The sequence below is a fragment of the Psittacula echo genome (assembly GCF_963264785.1).
Source record: "Psittacula echo genome assembly, chromosome: 2".
NCBI lineage: Eukaryota > Metazoa > Chordata > Aves > Psittaciformes > Psittacidae > Psittacula > Psittacula echo.
Window position 1 is genome coordinate 125,231,493 of NC_137737.1, and position 23,504 is coordinate 125,254,996.

The following is a 23,504-nucleotide window of genomic DNA, read 5'->3' on the forward strand; positions in this document are numbered from 1 at the left end:
CTGTAGCTGGTGTTGACTTTGCAGAAGCTTGGCAATTAATTTCTATTAATTATAATTTGGCCTCAGAAATATATTGAAGCATCTGAATTTGCATGTCTCCTGTCTCACTTCTGTAGTTCAGGAATGAATCTGATGGATTCTTCAAAAATTCACTGTTGGAGTCGGATAGTGCTTTTATCGGTGAGTTTATATCTCCTCTTAACCATGTTCTGAGTGTACAGACATGCCCTTTAACCTAATGACCTGTCTTTAAAATTATCATTACTGTTTTAAAAGTTGCAAGGGGTGTAGCTATGATGATTGTTTTGAAGTACTAGAAAATTATGCCTCTAAATTAAAATGCAGATCTTGATGGAAGTGTACTGCAGTAAATTTGTGTAGGTCACACCTAAAATTAATGATGCTGCTCACTTGCTTTATACTGCTTCACATCTTTTAATGAGAAAGCATCTTTACATGCTCATTGGGCTCTGACTGGGATGTTAGTCTTCTCAAGGAGCTTTTTTAACACCTTTCCAGTTTTGCATGAGGAAAAGCTAATATTTGTTCAGCAAATGTGTAGCAGTGGTTACAATGATAGAATATGCAATGCTGTCCTATTATTCTGCGGCAAAGAAAATAATTTATTAGCAATCACAATTTACAATTATGAGCTGTCTATAGTGAAATATAAAAGTGCTGGGCAACCAGTGATTCTTTTCATCTTTATTCTTCTGTTTTACAAGCATGCTCAATTTTAAGTCTGATTATGTGGGCATAAGTGACTCATTCTAATTACCTGAAGTAGGTGATTTTTAGTTTTCTTAAGATTTTTGCATAGAGGAATGTGTCTCACATTGTCTTATGTCTCTTTATTCAACCTTTATATGCATGTATGTGGAAGTGCTGTTTCAGATATGATTGTTTCCAGTCACTAGAAATAATAAAGCTAGAATTTATCTTCCCTTAAAAAAAAAGCCTCAACCAGCTCAAGCCTCCATGAGTTATTTTCCATTAGTAGGCATTGAAATTCTCGTCAATCATCTATGGGAAATCATCTTACAAGGTTTTATTATTTGCTGTAGGGGAGATGCAGTAGATTTCTTCAAGTGCTTTTTAATGAAACTAGATACGTTTCTATGTACCAATGATTGTTATCTCTGGATTTGGTTTAAAAGCAGAATGTTTCATTTTAAATGTATTCCATCTTACTCTGTTAGAATGCAGGTCCTTGAGTACAGCATTGGGAAGGGCACAGGATGGGGCTTTAAGGTTTGTTCAGTGCATTTGATACTCTGTAGTCTGCAATGCATTCTCCTTGAGGTTAGGCAATACTGTGCATTAGTTACAGCCCAAATGATGAAAGGCTACTTTAGGAAAGTCCGTCAGTCTAGAATCTGGCCAAATATCCTATATCTAACAAGATGAAATAGGCACAATTGCCAGAATAAGCACATGGGGAGAATATAAGGTGGCGGGCAGACATGCAGCAACACTAGAGAGTACTCTCCCAGCCTTCAGTGACTTGTAACTCAGAGGCTTGCTTGGTCAAATGCTGTGTGTTTGCATTTAGTAAAACTTGCTAAGATGAGTGTTTAATAGGTTGCCTTTCAAGAATTGGAATTGGTGTTTCTGAATCCCTCTGATTGTTTACCATCAGTGATTTGCGTAGATAAGTTTCCTCATTATGCCTTCTGTGAACTATCTCTCTTCATCTGCTCTGAATACGCCACCTGTGTAACGGGGCGCTCCTTGGTTTTAGTCACCCCTTTCACAAGGTTCATATGTTTATAACCCTCTCTCCTATTTCCTTGTTCTGCCCATCCAGCTGATTCTTGCAGCTTAGTTAACTTACAGTACTATTCATCCCCTCAATTTTTTCCTTTTTCTTTTTTTCCCAGATCATTTATGACTGTGGTGAAAAGCATATTCCCCAGTACTGAGCTGTAGGCACTAAAACATTGTCACTCTTTGCATTGTTCAAGCTTTATAAATAGTTATTAAAATTCTGAATATGAATCTGGTGATTTCCATCCCTGAAATGAAAAGGGAAAACTGTCATTTATCTGTGGGCTGCCTTCTCTGTGAATTGTGCTGCTCACACTGTCTGTGGTCTCTTGTGAAGTGTTTGTGGTGTATTTTAATAATGTTTTCATTTCATAAGAAGAGCAAAACACTGCCCTCTGTGGTTGTTTTCCTTTGAGTTTTTTTGGGGTTTTTTTGGACATGGGTTTAAAATCTAACTCTATTTTGTAATAGATGTTAGCATTACAAATTAATTTGTCTTCATGTCCTAGGGGTCAGAAATTTGAGGCAGTTCTGAGTAAAGAGATTTATCAATTTCTTTTCCTCTTTATTTGCCTCACTTGAAACCCTAGAATTTATTAGTGTTAATGCAGTGATTTGAAGGCACGTCTGTGTAGCAGCATCTGAATGATAAATATGGAACAGGTAGCATCTCACACTAATGAAACACTAAAGGTACAAATAAGTTCTTCTTTAGCTTGTACTTTGTTTCTGTTGGGATAAATTCACATGATTTAACAACTTTTTGTATTCTGAATAACAGCAATATTTGGAATATAGTGAAGCTCAACTGATCTTGTAACTAAAATTCTGATAAGTGGGTTGTTAGCCATATACCATTTCAAAATTATGCTTTGATTTGTTTTTACTTGAGCCATTTGTGATGAGAGCATCAATACCTTTGGTGAAACTGGGGGAGGGAAAAGAGGAGAGGGGAATAAAATTTTCATTTCTAGGGAAAACCCAACTGGTAACATGAAAGGATTTTTTTTTTTTTTTTTTTTTTTAAATGTCTGTCTGTGTCTCTGAGCTTCTCAATTTTCAACAGAAATAATGGTTACTTAAAAAAGTTAGTTTTAAGGTCTTTGAAACTTGTGAATGATATAAAATATTTCATGAAAATGTATTTCAACTTGCTAGAGAGTGGAAAATCCCATTCTTTCCAGAGTTGTGGTTTATTTTTAATGTCACAACACGTCTTTTCAGGCGAACGCTGCAGTATTGTTCAGTGCTCTCTGTGTGTATATTTACACACATTTATCTTTTTTAAACTTAATGTGTCATACTCGACTAAGAGCCTTTCCAAAACATGACTGTTGTCTAAGAGTAATTGGTGGTAATGGATTCTGTACTGGTTTTGTTAGGCAGAGACCTTTCTTTCTCTGGGAGGCTCTGTTCTGAGAGCTTGAACTGAAGAGACTGAACTAGAAAATAGAGCCTGCTGTCTGCACCAAGCAATGGCAAAGCCATAAACCAGCCCCAAGCAGTGGATACTGGTCCTGGAATGAAAAAAAGTATCTGTTTGAAAGAGTTTCTGTTTGAAGTTATTGTCAGAATTGGTGAAGGAAGGGGGAATAGACAAAAGAAGCGTGAAGCAGAGACGTCACCTTAGGGTTCATTTATATTATTAAAAATACATGAAACTCCCCCACTGTAATGTGGTACAGGTATGATAAAAAATTTCTTTACTTATTTTTATATGAACAGATTCTAACACTTACTACATGAAAAGACTAAGATACTAGTAAGGATATATGATTAAGGCACCAATTATGTTATCATAGTACATCCATATATTTACATACATGATTTATTTCATGACTACTATGCCTCCCATTTACCCAGTGTTCTCTCACTATATTTGAGTACTCACCTGCTTTAAAGGTCTAGGTATAAAGAAGGTATGGTGATAGGCGGTGGATCTGCAGGATGTGAAATGCTTTATCCTCTACATGAGAGAGAGGTATCAATATATGTCTCAAGATATTCCTAGAAGTTCATCCCTTGCTGCTGTTGTGGTACCTTGTTCTTTTGTCTGCACCTGGATTATCACTGGCTTTATGCAAGATGTCCTAATGAATAAATTCCTTTGATTCCTGTGATTAAATCAAGTATTGGCTCATTTCAGAACATAAACAGGTTTGAACACTGCTGAGTATTTTGATAGCTTTGAAAATGATTTCACCTGTTTTTCCAGGTGCTAACGGGGAAACATTTCCGGCCTTAGAAGAAGTTAATTCATCACCACAGCTTCGACCTTCTGCAAGGGAGAGGAGACGAATGAAGCAGAAAGCTTTGGAGTGTGCTGTATGTATGGTAACTGGATTAATCTAAATGTGAAGGTGGACCACAAATCTAATGTCAGACAGTTTCTGTGGTTCCTTAGTGGCTAGATGATATGGATGCATCGATGGATATAGATGATAAAAGTGTACATGTGTAGCTATTTGCCCTTTTTAAAAGGATACCATTTAACTGATGGATTTGTGTGTTTTGGGATTTTCTGCAGGAGGATGTTCCACGGGGTCAGACACCATTGCTGCAGCCTGACAGCTCTTCTTTGCACTCAAGCTTCAGCCTTGATATTGATCAGTTGAAAGGCAAGAATGAAGAACGATTGCACAGACTGACTGAGCTCCAGCAGAAATCTGCTTGCTTAGGTATGCCCTTTGTGGTAGAGGTGATGCAGTGAATACTAAGTAATGACAATAATTAAAGGAACAAATCTTAATAAACTGCGTGTAGTTCAAGCAACTGGCTCAAACAGGAGTTATTTACAGAGCTCTGTAGCTGGTGCACAAGGTTCCCCAGCAAACTTCAAAACAGCTTTTAGAATAAGTTTAGAGGAGGGTAGTAGGAAAAGATGCTCTAATTACTGTCTGATCAACCACTCATACTTGTCCTGTCTGTACCACTTTTAATACTGTGATGTGTCACTGCTAGCAGTAAGATGTAGCTCTCCAGCTGTGTAACTGAAATGTTAGTAGAAAGAAATGAAACTCCAAATTGATGAATGTTGATGGGGTGCCTGAGTGAGTTTATTGGCATTCCTAAGAATCAGATGTCTGTGGTCCAACCAGCATGAAGATATGCCATAAAATTGTGTATAAAAAGTACTTAAATTTCTAGTTAATTTGGATTTTCTATAGGTTTGTTAACATAAATGATCATTCAGTATTTGAGGTTGATATTGATGCCTCTTTCACTATACCTGCACTTGAATTTATTGTGTAAGTCTTGTAACCATATAAACATCAAACTTGAGGAATTATTGGAGAGCTTCTTCATCGGCTGACTGCCTGACGTAGATCCACTTCGGGTATGAGGTACCAATTATGGCATCCATTAATGGCCTTCAGTTTCTCACATGGATCATGACTGCATTGATAAGCGTTGTGCTAATGAGTTTTTCATGTGAGTCTGAAATCTCCCTTTTTTTTTTAGGAGGCGGTTGCTATGCTGTCTAGGCAATTACAGTATCAGTATCCTTTTTATAAACTTAATGAGAGTACAGATGCTGACAGTGTTTCTGATTCTGTTGCCATGGGTACTTCTACAAGGACTTCATCCTCTTCTGGATAGTTTGTTTTAACCATCTCACTGTGATTTTTAAGTCACTGAAAAACCCCATTCATATTAATTTCTTTTATAACCTAAACAAATGCTTCTGTTTGTTGTGGTCCCCAGAGCTTCAGCCTTTAGATATATATATATATAGTTTTTATATATATATATAGTTTTTGTGTGTGTATGTGTATATATGGATATTTATAAGTCTCTATGTAGCTTGTTCTTTGGATCACATGGGGACCATCATTCATCCTTAGCATATGTTCCTCTTGGAAATGTAACAGGAGATTCTTTTGCTCAGCTGTGGTTGCCAGGGCTGCACTGCTGCCTGCCTCCTGCTCCCTCCTTGTACTCAGTGACATTACAGAAAAAATGAATGAAGCAAAGTGGGTTTATTCCTTTTCCCTTGCAGTTTGACAGAACCTTTGTGGCATCCTCTTGCTTTCCTAACAGCTAGGACTGTTATTTCTCCTCTGCCATCAGAGACGCTGCCGGGGGAAAACAACTCTGTCAGATATATAGCTAAGGAGCTCTGGTTACGTTCCTTTTAAAGGAGTGGGAGAAGGCATTGACAGGCTTTCATAAATTTGAAGAGGCGATCCTGTCGGCACGGCAGGAACGCTTTGTTCACAGCAGTTCACTTTCCTTTATGTGACTGATGTAGGAATCCTAAAGCCACCCAGAACTGTTTTCTTACTTGGAAAAGTAGTGCATATTGGAGCCAGGCTTCCTTCTCTATTTTCACCCATCCAAAAAACATTCCTATCAATGTAGACTTGGTGAGTGTTTGCGTAATGATGTCTCTGCAAGCCAGCAGCTACTTTTTCTAGTGGGCAATGTATGCATGTTCCTAAGTGCGTAAACAAGAGCAGGCTCAGCTGCAGAAGAGAGACTTCTCACAGCTTGGAGCACGTTGGGTGTGTATGTGGCTGAGACCCATATGTGTATGAAGTTGCCTAAATTCCTTGAGACATAGGAATTCCTCTGTGCCTCTAAGTAAAAGAATGCTGGAGCGCAGATGATCTACAGCAGGGCAGCAGTACTGATTCCTGGTAAGAGCAGGCTGACAGAAGACAAACACCAGTATCCACTCCAGGGCACTGAAGGAGTTTGTTCTCATTTATGGGTAGGGTGTGCTACTGTCCACGGTTAGTGGGAATCCAAACATCACTCAATTTCCAAATCAGTATTTCATGTGAAGGAAAGAGGGCTACTTATTCCCAGCCTCCAGGTACAAACTGTGAATTCCCAAGTGGCAACTCCAAAAGAAAATTCTTTATATGTAGCCCAATTAGGAACAGGGTTTTTTTTAATGGAGTGTACAAAGTGTTGAAATTGTGATGAAGCAAGTTCTGTACTGCAGGTGATCTGTTGTGCTGTCTGAGAGCAGTACCAAGTGAGTTGTGCTATAGTGTTGGGCACGATGACCTGTGATGATCTTACCTCTGACAAAACAGTTGTTCTTCCCTCTGATTGCTGGAAGAGCTAATGGCTTTGTTTCTGAAGGCAGTAATAGTTAAATGCAGGGAAATGCAGCCTTCTGGCCTCAAAGTCTGCAGTTTGTCTCAAAACAAATGCCTTATTTTTACTGTTTGTAATCCCTTAAAGAAGTAGCAAAGAGAAAATTAATTTTCCTTAGGTACTGTTTTTCCTGCTGTGTGCCGTTGTTACATACGTAAGTTATGGGGGGGTTAACACCTGCAGGTTCCAACTGACAGCAGAGTTGGTCTGACCTAGGATTTAGGAGGCAGGGAGGTTCACTGCCAGCTTTACACCGAGCTCAAGCACTGGGGATGACAGGCTCTAGAGAGAGGGAGCTAGAGTTACACTTTCAATGCTACAGTGAAGTTTGGTTTTAACTGAGAAGGCTTGGAGGAGGAGGATCAGATCACTGTATGAAGTGCAGGACTCGGGTGTTCACTGCCAAGTTCTTTTAGAACAGAAAGGATGTGGTACTTTGGTTTAGAACCTGCATCCCTTGGGCACTATGAGGAAAGCTGAGTCTTCACTCTCAGCGCATGTGGAATTGTGCAATTTCTGTCCTTCCCTTGTCTACACACCTGGTTGCTGCTGCTTCTGCAGGACTTGAGCTCTCCCACCCATGCTTACACCATCAACTTTCATGTTTTAATGAGAAGCTTCAGAGAAACTTTGGTTTAAAATCAGATTTTAAGAAGTCTTAATTTTGTTTTCCAAATAAAAAACGGATACGAATTGCTGAAGTGAAATATTTGAGCACTAAAGAACACCCAATTTGGTTACATTTTGCTGAAATTAGGATGTTTCTACAAAATTTTGGTGTTTTTCCTAATCTAGAGACTTCAAACACTTTCTGCCTAGCTTAAAAAAATCCCCAACAAACCAGAACATCCTCATTTACATGGCTCATCTTTAAAGAGGAAAACTGCAGTTTTCAGTTAGTATAGGTGTGGAGGTTTTCCATTGTGTCTTGGTTTATATATGTAAAATTGTGTCATGCATCCAAAGAATGAAGAGCACAGAGAAATGATACATTTATATCATTCTGTATTTGTGCGTATAATATCTAGTCATGTTGTTTGATAATCCACACTACAAGCTGTCTGTTTGAGGTATTAGGTGTGTGTGATTGCTGTCAGATTTGAAACAAGTAGTAGTAATATTCAGAGTGACAGTGACCCCAAGTTCAAAGGCAAGGCTGTTGTGGTGTTTTGGGGTTTTTTTGGTTTGCTTTGTTTTGTAGCTGGAAGATGATGACTTACTTATCCCATGTACATTTCAGAATGACATTGCATTAAGGTCATTAGCCATGTTGAACCATTGTGCACAGACTTGCTTGTATTTGCACTGTTTACCAGTGGTAAAATATTTCTTCCCAAGTTACCTCCTGCATAAGAGACTGCCTATACCAGGGTGTTTAGCCATAGCACTGCAATTAATGACCTTGTTTTTATATGCATTTTCTATGCATGTATGCACTCATACATTTGACTTCTCCATACAATAGGAGGCTTTGGGAAAGTAAGAACCTTTTGCCAAATCTCCCTGCCCATGGCAGGGGGTTGGAACTAGGTGACCTTGAAAGGTCCCTTCCAACCCAAGCCATTCTATGGTTCTATGAAATCCATCCAGGTTTGTTCTCAGGTTGATGTGGCAGGAGGAGAAGCTGTTGACATTAACAATGTGGAGTCTGGTGTTGACTCTAGATGGGCCCAGTTCCCCAGAACACCAGCAATGTGTTTCAAATAGAAATGAATGTGATTTAAAAGCATTATTTATGCATTCATAGCAGACAGATAAGCCTGTTTAGTATTACAGAATGTTGTGGCAAGCTGCGGCAAGCTTTTGTCCCCTTTAACATGTGTATGTTGCTTTCCTCTCTCAGGTGATAACCTTTCCCTGGGGGAAGCAGAAGACCTGTTGAAGCCTGCTCCATCCAGCGCTGGCAGGCGGCCTAGTTCTGTTGACACGGTTGCAACAGAGCCCTGGCTGCGACCAGGAACTTCAGAGACGCTCCAGAGGCTCATGGCAGACGATTCGAGCCCAGCAAAGCTTTCACCTGAGGCCGCGCTACCGCTGAGCTGGCAGGGGCTGTCCACTGCGCACGGCTGACCCAGCCCCCCGCGAACCGCTGTGCCTTGTGGAGGCAGGGGCCACGCCGCACTACTGCACTTTCCAGGGCTGCCGAGCCCTCCTCCAGGGATGTAGCGTGGAGCTGTAGGTAGGATTTTAAATAGCAATAATAAGGTAACAGAAGTTGCAGTGCAGTGGAGATGGAGGGCAGGGATGTTTTGTATTGTATGATGTGTGGAGGAATAGTTTAGTGGTTTTGCACTTTTTACATGAGTTTCAGCCTCAGAGCTGGACTTACCACAAGAAACTGTGTGTTTGTGTGTGTGAACTTAATATTAAATCGAAGTAAATTTTTAGCTTTGTTTATAGTCGAACTCTAAACCAGTTTGGAAATAGAGTATCCCAGCAGCTGAGGTGTATTTTAAGCTTTCACCAAAACTGTAAGTAACTCAGAGAAAGGCACTTGCTTTTCATACAGTCAGGAGTGCTGACCTGCATGAAAGCGCAACCTTTTCATGGACTATTAGCAATGTATCTTATTCCCTAACCTGTTACGTGCTGGAAATACAGATAGTGTTACATATATTTAATTTATGGTTCTGATTTAAGAGTTAATAAATTATTTTGTTACTAAAAGTGTGAAAGCAGATTTGAGTTTTCTTACTTGCTTATATTTACTCATGAACAAACTAGAACATTAAGGCTGCCTTCAAAGAAGCAGGAAAAATACATATGGGAAAATCACTGAATAAAAGCACGGAGCCTTAGCAAGAAGGACTTGTAGCTACAAGGAAGATTTTAGATGTTCAGTGAACCGTAACACCAAGGTAAAGGGTAAGGCTGTGACTTTCCTCTGGGTTAGGAATTCCCATGCAGAAGCCAGAACTTGACCAACAGGGAAAACAAATAATGAAACCAAAACAATTTGTAAAAATGTCTGTATTTTTACTAAAATGCTGCCTTCAAGGCAGTCTGCCTGCAAGGCAAGGGCCTGTCTGTGATGACAGCAGGCTGGGGATGCTTCCTGAGAGCTGCAGTACTGCAACATTGTGTTGTGCTTCGCTTCTTGGTGGGTTTAGCATGTTCCTTCTCAGACAGCAAGTGCCACATCATGCTCAGTCTTACCCTTAGTTTCTGGCTTATCAGTTGGGGTATGTCAGAAATGGCCAGTAAGTAATGGAGGGATTGTGGTGTAATCCAAGGCCTAAACTAGATCATGTAACATAGGGCTCATGTTGGCTTGATTCTGAATTTCCCAGAGGCAGGAATCCCCAACTAATTTTAAGCAGCTGAGGTGAAAAGGTTTTACGTACAGTTACCACCCTATCAGCACCTCTCCTGATGAAGGCCACCTCACATATTTCACACTTCAGTTTGTCACATGCCATCCCTCCCCTTGGTTTTGATGCGCAAAGACCCTCTTCAGTTGCTTCATGCGTTGAACTTTGTGATGTGTTCACTGCACTATGTGCTAGATACAGAATTTGTCTGCTCTTCCTCATGGAGTGGCCTAGTTTACATTTTCTTTATCCCCCAAACTATGACTGACCCATAAAGTTAGCATTAGCCTAAACCACCAGCCTCATTTAACTGCAAGGATTTTGGTAAATGTCACTGACCATCCCATCCAAGCATTGGACACTGCACAGCCCCACTTTGATTTGCTTCCTTCACTGCTGCAGTGACATGAAACCACTGAACCTACTTTAACCTCACTGCGTAACAGCATTTAGCATTGTGATTTACACTTTTCATTACAGCTGTCCTTCCCTTGACATTGAGGCTGATACCTGATACCCAGGATACTCTTGCTCCTTCACATATTTCCCAGTCTTCCCTTCAGCTCAGCTGCCAGCACAGCCTTTCTGCCCACCTCCCTATATGGTTTTATTTTTATCATGACAGTCTCATCTGCAAAATAAAGCAGCTGCACTGTGAAGGCCTGAGCTCAGAGCTGAGCTGACTGATGTAGAACTCATTTCCTGCCTCTGACCCTGCTTTTCTGATAACGATGTGTAGATACAAGTTGAAAATGATACCCAGAGTACAGCAAGTCCAGTTCTGGCACTGCAACAGCTAAAGAGAGGTGCAGGAGAGAGTCACGATGTGCCGGGAGTTCAGTTTCCAATGATCCAAGGCTGAACAGTGTAATAGGCCTTCTCCAAGTAAGCAATTAATAAGGGAAGGCCTGAGAAGGTCATGCTGTAAGGTAAGTCCTTACTAAATAGGAGCACACAACAAAGCAGTAAGGCTTAAAAAAATCTCAACCCCACAAATCACAACCCAAACTACCAGATGCTTTAGGTAATCTGTTATAGGAAAGCAAATGTCACTCCAGTCTTCAAAAAGGGCAAGAAGGAGGACCCGGGTAACTATAGACCGGTCAGCCTCACCTCCATCCCTGGGAAAGTGATGGAGCACCTTATCCTTGATGCTATCTTAAGGCATGTCAAGGATAAGAGGGTTATGAGGGGCAGTCAACATGGCTTCACCAAGGGGAAGTCATGCTTGACCAACCTCATAGCCTTTTATGAGGAAATAACACGGTGGATGGATGATGGCAGAGCGGTGGATGTGGTCTACCTTGACTTCAGCAAAGCATTTGACACAGTCTCCCACAGCATCCTCATAGCTAAATTGAGGAAGTGTGGCCTGGATGATCAGGTAGTGAGGTGGACTGCAAACTGGCTGAAGGAGAGAAGCCAGAGAGTTGTAGTCTATGGGGCGGAGTCCAGTTGGAGGCCTGTATCTAGTGGAGTGCCTCAAGGGTCAGTACTGGGACCAGTATTATTTAATATATTCATCAATGATTTAGATGAGGGAATTGAGTGTACTGTCAGCAAGTTTGCTGATGACACTAAGCTGGGAGGAGTGGCTGACACGCCAGAAGGCTGTGCTACCATCCAGCAGGACCTGGACAGGCTGGAGAGTTGGGCAGGGAGAAACTTGATGAAATATAACAAGGGAAAGTGTAGAGTCCTGCATCTGGGCAGGAACAACCCCAGGTTCCAGTATAGGTTGGGGAACAACCTGTTAGAGAGCAGTGTAGGGAAGAGGGACCTGCAGGTCCTGGTGGATGGCAGGATGACCATGAGCCAGCACTGTGCCCTTGTGGCCAAGAAGGCCAATGGCATCCTGGGGTGTATTAGAAGGGGGGTGGTCAGTAGGTCGAGAGAGGTCCTCCTTCCCCTCTACTCTGCCCTGGTGAGACCGCATCTGGAATATTGTGTCCAGTTCTGGGCCCCTCAGTTCAAGAAGGACGGGGACCTGCTGGAGAGAGTCCAGCGCAGGGCAACTAAGATGATTTAGGGAGTGGAGCATCTCCCTTATGAGGAAAGGCTGAGGGAGCTGGGTCTCTATAGTTTGGAGAAGAGGAGACTGAGGGGTGACCTTATTAGTGTATATAAATATATAAAGGGGGAATGTCACGAGGATGGAGCCAGGCTCTTCTCAGTGGCAAACAATGATAGGACAAGGGGTAATGGGTACAAACTGGAACACAAGAGGTTCCACTTAAACTTGAGAAGAAACTTCTTCTCAGTGAGGGTGACGGAACACTGGAACAGGCTGCCCAGGGAGGTTGTGGAGTCTCCTTCTCTGGAGACATTCAAAACCCACCTGGACACATTCCTGTGTAACCTTATCTAGGTGTTCCTGCTCTGGCAGGGGGATTGGACTAGATGATCTTTTGAGGTCCCTTCCAATCTCTAACATACTGTGATACTTGGTGGTGTTGAATCTTTAACACAGGCATTTAAAAAGGAATTGGGCAGACATGGGTAAGGGATATGTGATTGGCTATTACAGCAGTGCTCTGGGTCACAGATGGTACCAGTAACACCACTTGCCACTGGTGTAAGGGAGAGTGTGACATCAAGAGGGATGGGAAGACATTATAGGTACTCCAAGCATTATTACTGATCACTGTCAGACACAACAGACCTTGGATCTGACCCAGGACAGTGGTTTAAGCTTTAAACATTACACAATAAACTGAAAAAAACCAAAAATACAACTCAAGAAGAAAGGCTGTACAACTGCAGTTAATTAAAATAACCTCACTTCTCCCCCTTCTGACTTTGTTAAATGCAATTTGATTTTGCTGTACCCCAGTTAACATGAGAAAACTCCTAGTCACAGGTCATGCTGTTTAATTCCCTTCACTGCACTGAACTGCTTACTTTTGTGAGCAGCCACAGAGAGATAAATATATTTCTCTGTCAGGTCAGATTCCCTTGTCCACTTCTCAGTTGTCACACTCTTATCCTTTGCCAGCCCCAAGTTCTATCACAGAATGGTCTGGGGTGGAAGGGACATTAAAGATCATCTAGTTCACTAGAACCAGAACAGTGCCAGGGATGGGGCAGCCACCGCTTCTCTGGCGAACCTGTGCCAGTGCCTCCTTACCTTCACAGTGAAGAATTTCTTCCAAACATCTAATCTAAATCTCATCTGTGTCACCTTAAAACCATTCCACTACCTGGCCCTGGAAAAACTCCCTCTCAGATTTCTTGTAGGCCTCCCTTTAAGCACTGGAAGCTGCTCTAATGTCTCTCTGGAACCTTCTCTTCTCTAGGCTGAACAAGCCCAATTCTCTGGGCCTGCCTTCATAGCAGAGGTGCTCCAGCTGGCTGACTTATTCCCAGGCAGCAGTCAGACAAAATGTAATAATCTGTTTCCTATTAATATGTTAATTTCCAGAAAGCAAACTGCAGTGTTTGAGTTTCTATCTGTGCAGCACTGCAGGGTTCATTTGACCAGTCCACCTACAAGCACCTCTATTCTTTCCACAACCATCAACCAAGGGCACCCACCTATCTGCCCCTAGAGATAGGGATTTGTTCCTTTGGAATGAGAGCACGAGAGGCAAAGGAAGCTGTAGGACAAGTAGCTGTGGGTTAGACTGGTTTTGATTGCACTGATGAAAGAGTTCAAAAACTTTATTGACCTATAACCTGATTAGAATATGCCAGATGAGAACCAAATATTGTACAGAAAGTTGTACAGAATTTTTTTACATAGAAAACTTTACATATCTGTACCATATACATTTTGTCCATCTGAAAAAAATTTCTACATCCATTGTAATACAGAATGCTTGACAATCTTGTCTTTCAACCATCAGAGCACAATTCACAGTATGAATACATTTCCAATAAATTTAACCATCCCCAAACCATGCCAGATTTGTTACTTTAATATATTCAACATTAAATTCTGTACATAAGAGTGAAATCTACATCAAACAAAAAACATCTGACAGCAGACACAACCTAGACTTGTTTGCAGTGATTCAAGTTCCAGTCCTTGAAGGATCATCATTTCAATGGCTCGTTATAGTTAAAAGCCCTAAAACATGTATATTACAGGTAGTTATGTCAGTCGTGATATTTCTACCTCTGTTCTTGACAAAAGTCAGCAACACCAACTTCTGGGCTACAACGAAACCAAAAAAGAAGGAAGAAAAAAGAACAAAAGAAAGAAAGAACAGAAAAAGATCACAATCCAAAAAAATAAACCCAAACTTCTAGTGCATCTGGTAAACAGTGAAGTGTTACGGGTTTTCAGCAAATCAAGAATACAGAAATAAAACAATCCAGGAAGAACTGTATAGTGTTAAAGAGTTTATATTACAGACCTGCATCTCTGTACATTTTTCACAGAAGGATGATTCCCAATGTCTCAGACAGCCTGAGTGTGCAAAAATCTTAGAATAAGAATAACAGACATAGTTGCTAAATATCTTTTCCCATGAACAATAATCTTCATTTTCTTTTCACTATAAACATTTTATCGTTCAAAATACAGCTCTCCTGAGTTGTACTTCTTGCAGAAGCTCAAACCTTTACATATATAGTTCTTTGGGTACATTTTACTTTCACACCCACCATAAACATCTGTTGCTAAACTGCTGTCTAGGACAGTAAAGGATACTGCAGCCCATGCTGACAGGAGGACTGTGCTAAAACTGGCTCTGTGCTCAACATGAGCCAGGTAAGAGAAACCAATAGAGATAATCCGTCAGGAAATAAAGGGACTGGAGTATTGCAAGCCTTAATTACAGTTGTAAGCATCTGTACCGTTAACCCTTGGATACACATTGCCAGACAAAGAAATCATTTTTATGGATATCCAGACAGAATGGCTCAGCTACCTGGTCCTTTTACTTAGCTGAGGAATAGAAACTTTTCAAGTGAGCAATACTCAGTCACTATCTGCTACTGCTTGCTTAGTCCAGACTCCTGTTCTGGTGGCTGCGATATCTGGAAAACCACACCAATCCTCAGAAAAAACCTCCGCAGAACAGCTCGAAGTTCAGGAATAAGGTCAAACTGCATAATTTCACACAACAAAGGGTAGTAGAATGAGGCATGAGCCTTGAACTGAGGAGAAAACAAACAGAAGAAATTATTCTATTATGCATCAAAACACATCAGAGGGCTTGCTGCCAGTGAAGGGTTTTAAAAGCTCTCCCAAGTCAAGGTGAGAAACCCACAAAGGGACAAGCAGGAACACTTTGTAACTGAAGCCAGCACTGCTAGAATAAGGCTAAGGCAGCAGTGAGGTACCTTGACAGATGCTCAATGGCTACACACAGCTCCTTGCTAATGCTTGTTTTTTAAGAGAAAGCTTTTGTATCACCAACTTTTCGTTACAGGTGACCCTTTTCACCTGGTATTTCAGCCAAGTTTTGTTAGAAATAAAGGGAGATCCAAATATGGATTCATTTTCTGCAGAATTGCATTGAAGAAGGTCAAGGTGATGTACATGTAGCACTGCAAGCAGAAACAGGAGTTACTTGTTTGAATAAAGTATCAGCCACTAATCCTCTTCCTCAGCAGGAAAGGGGTAAAAGCAACTTCACGCACACTTCTAAAGGATTTTAGCATCTTTTGAATTCTCTCAGACACATTTTATTTCATCACTTCCTGCACCCTCACTCTGCATTACTCTCAGTATGTCAAGTGTATGCATTTCAATGTACGTTCCCTCAATGAAGAGGGTCTACAGAGCAGCAGGAACTTTTAAAGTCAAGTATTTAACTGTGTGTGAAGAACGGGCCTCAAACTACTTCTTACCCGTAAGTGGTGTCTTAAATATCATTCCAAACAGTTACTTACCCTTTCATCACTTATCTTCAGGACTTTAGTCAAGAATAAGAGCAACAGATTAGTCCAGGCTTCCCGATGACTTTCTGAAGTAAGAGTAAGGAAATAACTCAGAGCCTCGCTGCAGACACTAGAGAGAAAAGACACAAAACCTAGTAACTAGTATCTGACTTTGAGCTCTACTGCAGAGAGGACTTTACAACTATACCGGTGGAAAGGCCTGGTGCAGAACAGCATCATTTTATGAAAGCTAATGTAAGCCCGAGTCGTAACAGAAAGCAGTGATTTTTGTTCAACTCAAAAGAAAAGTCCCAGGACTTCAGGAATAAATACACTAACAAAACATGACTGCACAGTTTGTGTGTGTATTTAAAGCGTACCAAGTGCTCTTTGAGAGTTATTATAATGCATGTGACAAAACAGTATGTAGACTTTAAGAATTAATCTCATCCTGATGTAACCAGCTCTGCTCGCTGGTCTGTAAACCTTAAAATACTTTCACTGTGTTACTGCCATGTTTTAAGCCCTCTGTTATATCAACACTTGCTTGAACAGCTTTGTAAACTAAGAACATTCAGGTGAAACTCAGTATTCACAGTAATAATAAACAAAAAGCCAAAAGCTTCTGTATGCCCACAGGCTCCTCCAGCTCAGTGCTCCTTGCCGCAGACAAGGACAAACTGCATCAGTTCCCTAAACCATCTGAGGACAGTGAAAGAAAAAAGCAGGGTGTAGGTGACAGCTGCTGCTCTTTTTAAAGAGGAACTATTAACGATCTCTCACCTACCCACATCCTACAAAACCAAAAGGTGACAAAACCCTTGTTCTCTCATAAAAACTAATGAGAACAAAAAGCTGAGGCAGCACTAGTAGTTGGAGGCACAGCACCCTCCACACAACATAGAAAATATTAGCTGTGTTCATCACGTTACTGTGTTAGCTCTAGGAAGTTTACTGCAAACAGAGGAGGCCTACCCTTTTAAATAAACATTCTTTAACATCAGAAGTAACATCAACAGGTTCAGCTATGTGCAGCTTACTTGAGTAGCCTTTGCTGGACTTCCTCCCATGCACTGGTACGGCTTTCATCCATGTACATACGGAACAGGATGCGCAGCCCACAGGCAAGACTGCTAGTCTCCTGCTTCAGAAGATTAGGCTTTGATTTGCCTTTAAAACCTAGAGAAATTCCAAGCATCTGTTCAGATTCCTGTTTCATCTGACATTTTCCCTTACAGTCCTCCACCTTCTAAAGCATCTTCTGTATATAGACAAAAGAACCACCTTATGGAATTTTTTTCTCATTACATTTAGTACAATGGAGTCCTGCTAAAAATTAATCTACGTATATGTACCAGAATTGTGTTTGGCACCCATTTTTGTATAGGCTTCCAAATACATTTGAAATGTGGGTGTATGTTAAAAGTGAACTCTAACCACCAGAACAATGGACCAATTTGTCTCAATCATATATACATCTATATAGCGTGTACTGGTTTATTGCTGGTTTTGGATTAAAATATTAGTGTAGCTAACTCTGGTGCAAAGAACAGATCAGACGCAATGCTACAGAGAGTCCATTTTCCAGCTAGTTCAGAAAATGACACTTATACAACACTGGTAGGTAAAGCAAACACTCTTCATAGTTTTGGGGTTTTCTGCTGACAGCTTCCAAGTATGAGGCTCATACTGACAACCAGGGATCAGCTTGGCAGCTGTAACCCAGTGAATCCTTAAGTCTTAGGAAATCCAAAGGGTATTTGCTCAGATGAGGTGATCTCCCCTTAGGGATTTTAGGGTTACAAAGTTAAAACCTTATATTCAATTTAACTTTCAGCATCCAAGTACTTTTGACCTATTTTTGGGTCAATTCAAAGCACAGTAACATATTCTCACAAAACGACTCTCCAAGGTGACTGACTCACCTGCTTTCCAGAGAGCAGTTCTTTGCTCATTGTTGGAGTTAAATGCTTTAGCAAATCTGTGAGATTCCAGCAGACAATCGAGGAGTTTGAAAAGCTGCTGTGACGTTAGAAAACGATACATCCCTTGATCTTGTGTATCCACATGGACATCGAAGTCTACTGCATCTCTCTATTAAAAAACAAGAGATCTCAAGTAAAAATTTGCAACTGACTTCAGCAAGCTCCAGTGATAACTCAAATCCTACCCTGTTTCCATCCGTAATTGTGTTTAAACTTAAAACTGCATTTGGAAGTTGTATCTACATCCCAGTTATAGAAATCCCTTTGAACAATACATGTTTTAACCTCCACAGTTCGCTGTCCCAGCACAGCAAGCGCAATTTAATACAAGATGTAAAAGACCTTAACAGTCTGCTGGAAATTCTCTAGCACTTCTAAAAACTGTAAATTAGAATATGTTATGAGAATTTCTGAACTTGCATTCACTAGAGAAAAACCCGTTAAAAAGAAAGACACCAATCAGTTCTACTTACTTGTGCTGCTGCTAGATTCTCCGCATCCTCTTTTTTGCTAGTTGCTGGGAAGAACACAATGTTGTCGATAGTCTGAATGAGTTCCAGTTGTACAACACATTTGATTAAAAGAGCAGCAAATAACTTCTGTTCTGGAAATTCTTTAAAGGAAAGAAAATTGCGCATTAACTGAAGAACTACAATACTCGTTTCTTTTTTGAGTTATTTTGGGGGTAAGTTGAGGAACAGTTTAACTTCAAGCACATTCATAAACGAAACCTGGAATCCACCCATCTGAATTACTCTTACAAAACCAGGACTGACAACCACTGTTAACAATTGGCAGGTTCTTAAGAACTACTTCCTAACCTTAAAGCTGCCTGACTTACATTGAACAAATATTCAGTGTTACCTAAAAATCACCAGAATTAGTGATCTTGTTAACATCAATGCAATGGCAAGAATGACACGCTAAGACTGCACAAAGGCAGAGGAAGCTTAGGACGGCACTGATAAAATTGGTGCTTGTTTGTACTTGTGGCAAGTACTATAATACCACCAGATATGAGCATTTTAAACACCAACACATTAACTCTGCACAAATATCTTAAGTATATCCTGATATATGCTCTTCAAATCAGTCTATACACACTTTCCTCCCCACTCCCCCCTCCCCCAGCTATAGATTTTGTTGCTCTCTGCACAGAAAGAACTCTGCTCTTAAGAAAAACCAATATACTATTTTGGGTTAAAAGCCTACAAGTTAGCAGCTGAACTCTAGATTTGTAAGGCACAGGTCAAAAATGTGGACCCACAGGAGCCCAACAGTATTCTGTCATGCTACGTGGAGACAAATGTAATTTTCTTCACATCATGTTTCTCAAGTTACAGCTGGGGCTGTAATTGAAGATACTAAACCTCTGCTAAAGAGACTTCTGCTAAATACTACTATTTAATGGATATAAAATGCCAAATCACTACAAAACACGCACTTGCTGTTGGCCTGGTTTTACTCATTTCTTCACCTACTGTGGACCCTGTGCTGGGTTGGTATGGTCGTCCATCTGAAGATCTAGGCTGAATAGAATCATGAATATCTACTGACTTCTGTGAGATGGTATCCTGAGAAAAACAAAACGATTAAAAATTAACTTACAGAAACCTCCTGTGATCTGATCCTCAATAGTGTTGTGCTCTTTATAGCTTCAGATATTTGCTGTTTCAACACAGACTGAATGCGTGAGGTTTGCTGCAAGGTTTCGATACTGGTAAATACAGTTATCTACCCTGATCTACAATAAGCTCTAACAGCTTCTGTGAGTATTCCTTTTGTAACAGGTGAAAATATGAACACGCAGATCTTAAATGACAAGTCCAATTAATAAGGTACCATCAAACTATCATCTTTACCTGGCCTTTACTCCCTTGAATGTTCTGAATTACAAGCTCCTAACATGTTTGTAGGTGCTATGGGAATTTACCACAGTAAAATGATGAAGGAGAATATATGTGTGTCAAGAAAATGCTTTAATTTAAAATGCTCTTGCCAGACAGCTGTTTCAGCAGACTTCTTCAGTGTATTCTTATTCTCCATCTTGTAATACGTTATATTGTGAGCTAAATCACAATAACTTTGGAAGATGAATTGCTGGGGTTTTGATTTATTTTTTTAATAAATATCTTCCTTGTTGAGCAGTTGAATGTGAAGTATTAAGACCAGTGGTAATAGCTATTGTTTGCGTTTCAGAAAGCAGCCACCGAAATAGGGAAATGTTATTAATGTAATTAATGGCAAAATATGTTATCATTAACTGCAAAGCAGTTATATATAGCAATTGCTGCCCCTTTCAACAACCCAGCATTTCTACTGGCATTTATTCCCTAAGTGCCACTGGAGACTACACATTAATTCCCTATGTTGTTAGCAAGATTTAAATCTACACATACAGTTCCTATGAAGAATATATCAGCTTCTCTTGCCAGTGAATTACAAAGGTTTTCATCTCTATTAAGTATAAATATACTTTCAATAGTAGATAATAGAACACTTCATTAGATTTGAACTACCTGAAGAAAAATCAGATGAAAATATCTAAAGCCTGCAAAAATTCTACCCTGCCAAAAGAAAGCATCCAAAATGTATCTCCTTTAACACTATTTATTATACAAGTTCTGTTAATTCTGTAGTAGTAAAGTGTTTTATTTTACACTGAAGACAAACTTTTTGAAAACATTCAAGTTAAACTATTTCAGAGAGAAAAGATCTTTCAATTTATTCATGACTAAGACAGTGAATGTATTTGCCATTTTGCATGCTGTGATATTTGACATAAAACGCAGCCAAGATAAAACTTTTCATACATCAAACCACTAGAAATGATTGAAGGTATAACAAACACATTCAGTCATGGATGTAAAATACCTGTATGATGAGAACTGGCTATCACTGGCTATTTACGCTCTGTGGAAAGTAAATGATGTTAGCACTCCATGAAGTTAAATGGAGGGAGTCAAGTCTCTTTTAGTAGAACTCATTTGGGACCATATCCTTGAATAATTTTTATCAAATGCTTCATTAATCTATAAAGAACTTCTCACAGCAATCTAGTGAGAATGTCCAAAAGCAAAACTAATTCTCATGAGTAGTGAAGTAGCTACAGAGCTGCCACTTGTAGGCAAATCTAAATTTTACATCAATTTATTCAATCAGTGCTAAGGAATCTGATGGTTATACACATTCTATTTTAAACACTGATGTTTAAGTTCTTATTACCAGAGAAAATTTGAAAGAAAAAGCCAGTCTAATTGGCAGCCTTTCCACCTCCAGCATTTTTTCCTCATACCAATACATCAAAGAGAATACTGAGCAAAATGAAACAAAAATGATGGCCCAAATCAGAAAACAACTTAAACCCTAAATACACTATTACAGAGACCTACCAGACACATGACATTACTTAAACCATACACAGATAATGACCAACAGCCAACTTCTGCAAGCCAACTTTGCTGCAAACAAATACATACTTCTCTCTCTCAACTGAGCATTAAATAGCAATTTGGAAAAAAACTTTTCAAGGAAATCAAAACTGAAAAATGGGTTTAAGCCAAGTGTACTTTTCAGTTGTTCTACATCACAACATGTTTGTACCAAACTCTCAAAGTATTTTTCATTTCAGCAGCTTACCAGTTTTTCCTTTGCATCAGAGGGAGATACAGAGCCAAACTCCCCACTGACTGGTCGCCAAGTCAGCAGCCTTGAAAACACACAACCAGCATCAAATTAGTAAGTTTGAAATACAAATCAGAACCGATATTCTAAAACGTGCTCTTCAATATGGTGGGGTTTTTGTTTGGTGTTATTTAAATCAGTTGAACATAGGGTCAGATACAGATAATTCCATAAAGCAATAAACTAATTGATGTTTTAAGTATACATTTTATTCTTCCACACATACTGAAAAATTTAAGTATTGGGTTTTTTGAACTTCACCGTTTCTGCCAATGGCCCTGGACAGACAACTGGCTTATGTGGAGGCTGATTCACGTTTCTCAGAAATACTGAATTTGGCTTTGGACAGTGCTCTAGTGCCATTAGTGGGCCTTGTTACCTCACAGTGCCTTAAGCTTCACATGGAATAAGGAATGAATCTACCCCAGGACAAATCAGCACGAACGTCTGGAGATGTTCTGCATTCTCTGTCTGGGATATGTTACACCACTGTAGTTCTATTTCCACTTAGGATTCAACACTTTCACTTAGGATTCACTTGATACGAGGTATCAAGTCACTGACAATACTCCTGATCTCTTCCCTAGCACTTTTTTCTCTTGAGGATCTTTGCCTTTAAGCACTAAAAAATTTCTGCATTAACTGACCTTATTGAGGCTGGCTCTTCCTGCCAGGAATTGAGGGAAATTCAATTAAATAACCTAAGTGGCCCCACCATCTCTTGTTCTTTCAAATTTACTGCTACACGGTAAGATTAAAGCTATCTGTCACTGTTAAGATCTCTAACTATTTAGCCTCAATCTGTGTGAGGAAACACATGATGGACATTTGTGTCTGCTATCCTAAATGAGATCTTCACCACTGTGTTAAGGATCCCGAATTAATATATCACTGATGTCCACAACTACAAACCATATAACTAAAAAGACAAGAACTGGAGATAAGAAAAGATAAAATCTTGAGGCATGTAATGAGACAAGAAATAAAGCAGAGCAGAGATCTGAACTGATTCTTGAAAGCCACCAGGACACAAATTGCAGATTATTCTGGACTAGAGGTAACATTTTTATTTTGGGCTGTAAAGTTTTACACTCCCATCTGCCAAAGGAGGTAATGTAATAATGAGCCATTATAAGCCAGTAAAGGCTAGATCATCATAATTTGTGCAAGGAACCAGTTTAATGTCTTGAATTTCCTGAAGACAAGAGGGCATTCATCCTGCCTTTCTCAGCACCAGCGAGCCAAGAGTTGTTCTCATGAAGCTTCAAAAAATTTCAATTAAAAACTTACAAACAGAATAGAAATGAAATAAAAAGAAGACTCAAGGAAGCTATTAAAATGAGCTAATGAAGTGTGGGCTGGATGAGCACACAGTGAGGTAGACTGAAAACTGGCTGAATCGCCAAGCCAAGAGGATGGTTATCAGGGGCATGAAGCCTAGTTGGAGACCAGTAACTAGTGGTGTACTCCAGAGGTTAATACTTGGTCCAATTCTGTTCAACATCTTCCTTAGTGATCTGCATGATAGGGCAGAATAGACCCTCAGCAAGTCTGCTGATGACACAAAACTGATAGGAGTGCTGCCACCCAAAGGGCCCTTGATAAGCTAGAGAAACAGGCGGAACATCATACAGTTTAACAAGGGGAAGTGCAAAGTTCTTCTGGGGAGGAACATCCCCCGGCACTAGTACATCCTGGGGGCCACCCAGATGGAAAGAAGCTTGGCAGAGAAGGGCCTGGGGTTCCAGGTCAAGGGAGGTGACCTTGTCCTTCTACTCAGCGCTGTGTGCAATCCTGGGCTCCCCAGTAAAAGAGGGAC

The 23,504-nt window shown here is 40.2% G+C and overlaps 2 protein-coding genes across 17 annotated transcripts in view; one reads left to right on the forward strand and one right to left on the reverse strand.

Moving 5' to 3' along the window:
* The window catches only part of CSPP1 (centrosome and spindle pole associated protein 1), a 57,879-nt gene extending 48,408 nt beyond the window's left edge, over nucleotides 1-9,471 (forward strand). For 10 of the 11 annotated variants that reach the window (XM_080610949.1, XM_080610951.1, XM_080610950.1 and 7 more), the window contains 4 exons: nucleotides 117-180; nucleotides 3,983-4,092; nucleotides 4,295-4,445; nucleotides 8,720-9,471. In XM_080610949.1, the coding sequence (XP_080467075.1) occupies nucleotides 117-180; nucleotides 3,983-4,092; nucleotides 4,295-4,445; nucleotides 8,720-8,946 (552 nt within the window). In that variant the 3' untranslated portion in view covers nucleotides 8,947-9,471. Of the gene's footprint in view, nucleotides 1-116; nucleotides 181-3,982; nucleotides 4,093-4,294; nucleotides 4,446-5,229; nucleotides 5,468-8,719 lie in introns of those variants that run through there. The other variant, XM_080610954.1, reaches the window with a different exon arrangement.
* A 4,290-nt stretch (nucleotides 9,472-13,761) lies between these two features.
* The window catches only part of ARFGEF1 (ARF guanine nucleotide exchange factor 1), a gene marked incomplete at its 5' end in the record, with an annotated part of 93,468 nt that continues 83,725 nt past the window's right edge, over nucleotides 13,762-23,504 (reverse strand). For 3 of the 6 annotated variants that reach the window (XM_080610044.1, XM_080610046.1, XM_080610045.1), the window contains 7 exons: nucleotides 13,762-15,290; nucleotides 16,029-16,146; nucleotides 17,057-17,195; nucleotides 17,942-18,110; nucleotides 18,475-18,614; nucleotides 19,446-19,575; nucleotides 21,641-21,710. In XM_080610044.1, coding sequence (XP_080466170.1) covers nucleotides 15,126-15,290; nucleotides 16,029-16,146; nucleotides 17,057-17,195; nucleotides 17,942-18,110; nucleotides 18,475-18,614; nucleotides 19,446-19,575; nucleotides 21,641-21,710 — 931 coding nt within the window. In that variant the 3' untranslated portion in view covers nucleotides 13,762-15,125. The remainder of the gene's footprint in view (nucleotides 15,291-16,028; nucleotides 16,147-17,056; nucleotides 17,196-17,941; nucleotides 18,111-18,474; nucleotides 18,615-19,445; nucleotides 19,576-21,640; nucleotides 21,711-23,504) is intronic. The other 3 variants (XM_080610049.1, XM_080610047.1, XM_080610048.1) reach the window with 3 other exon arrangements.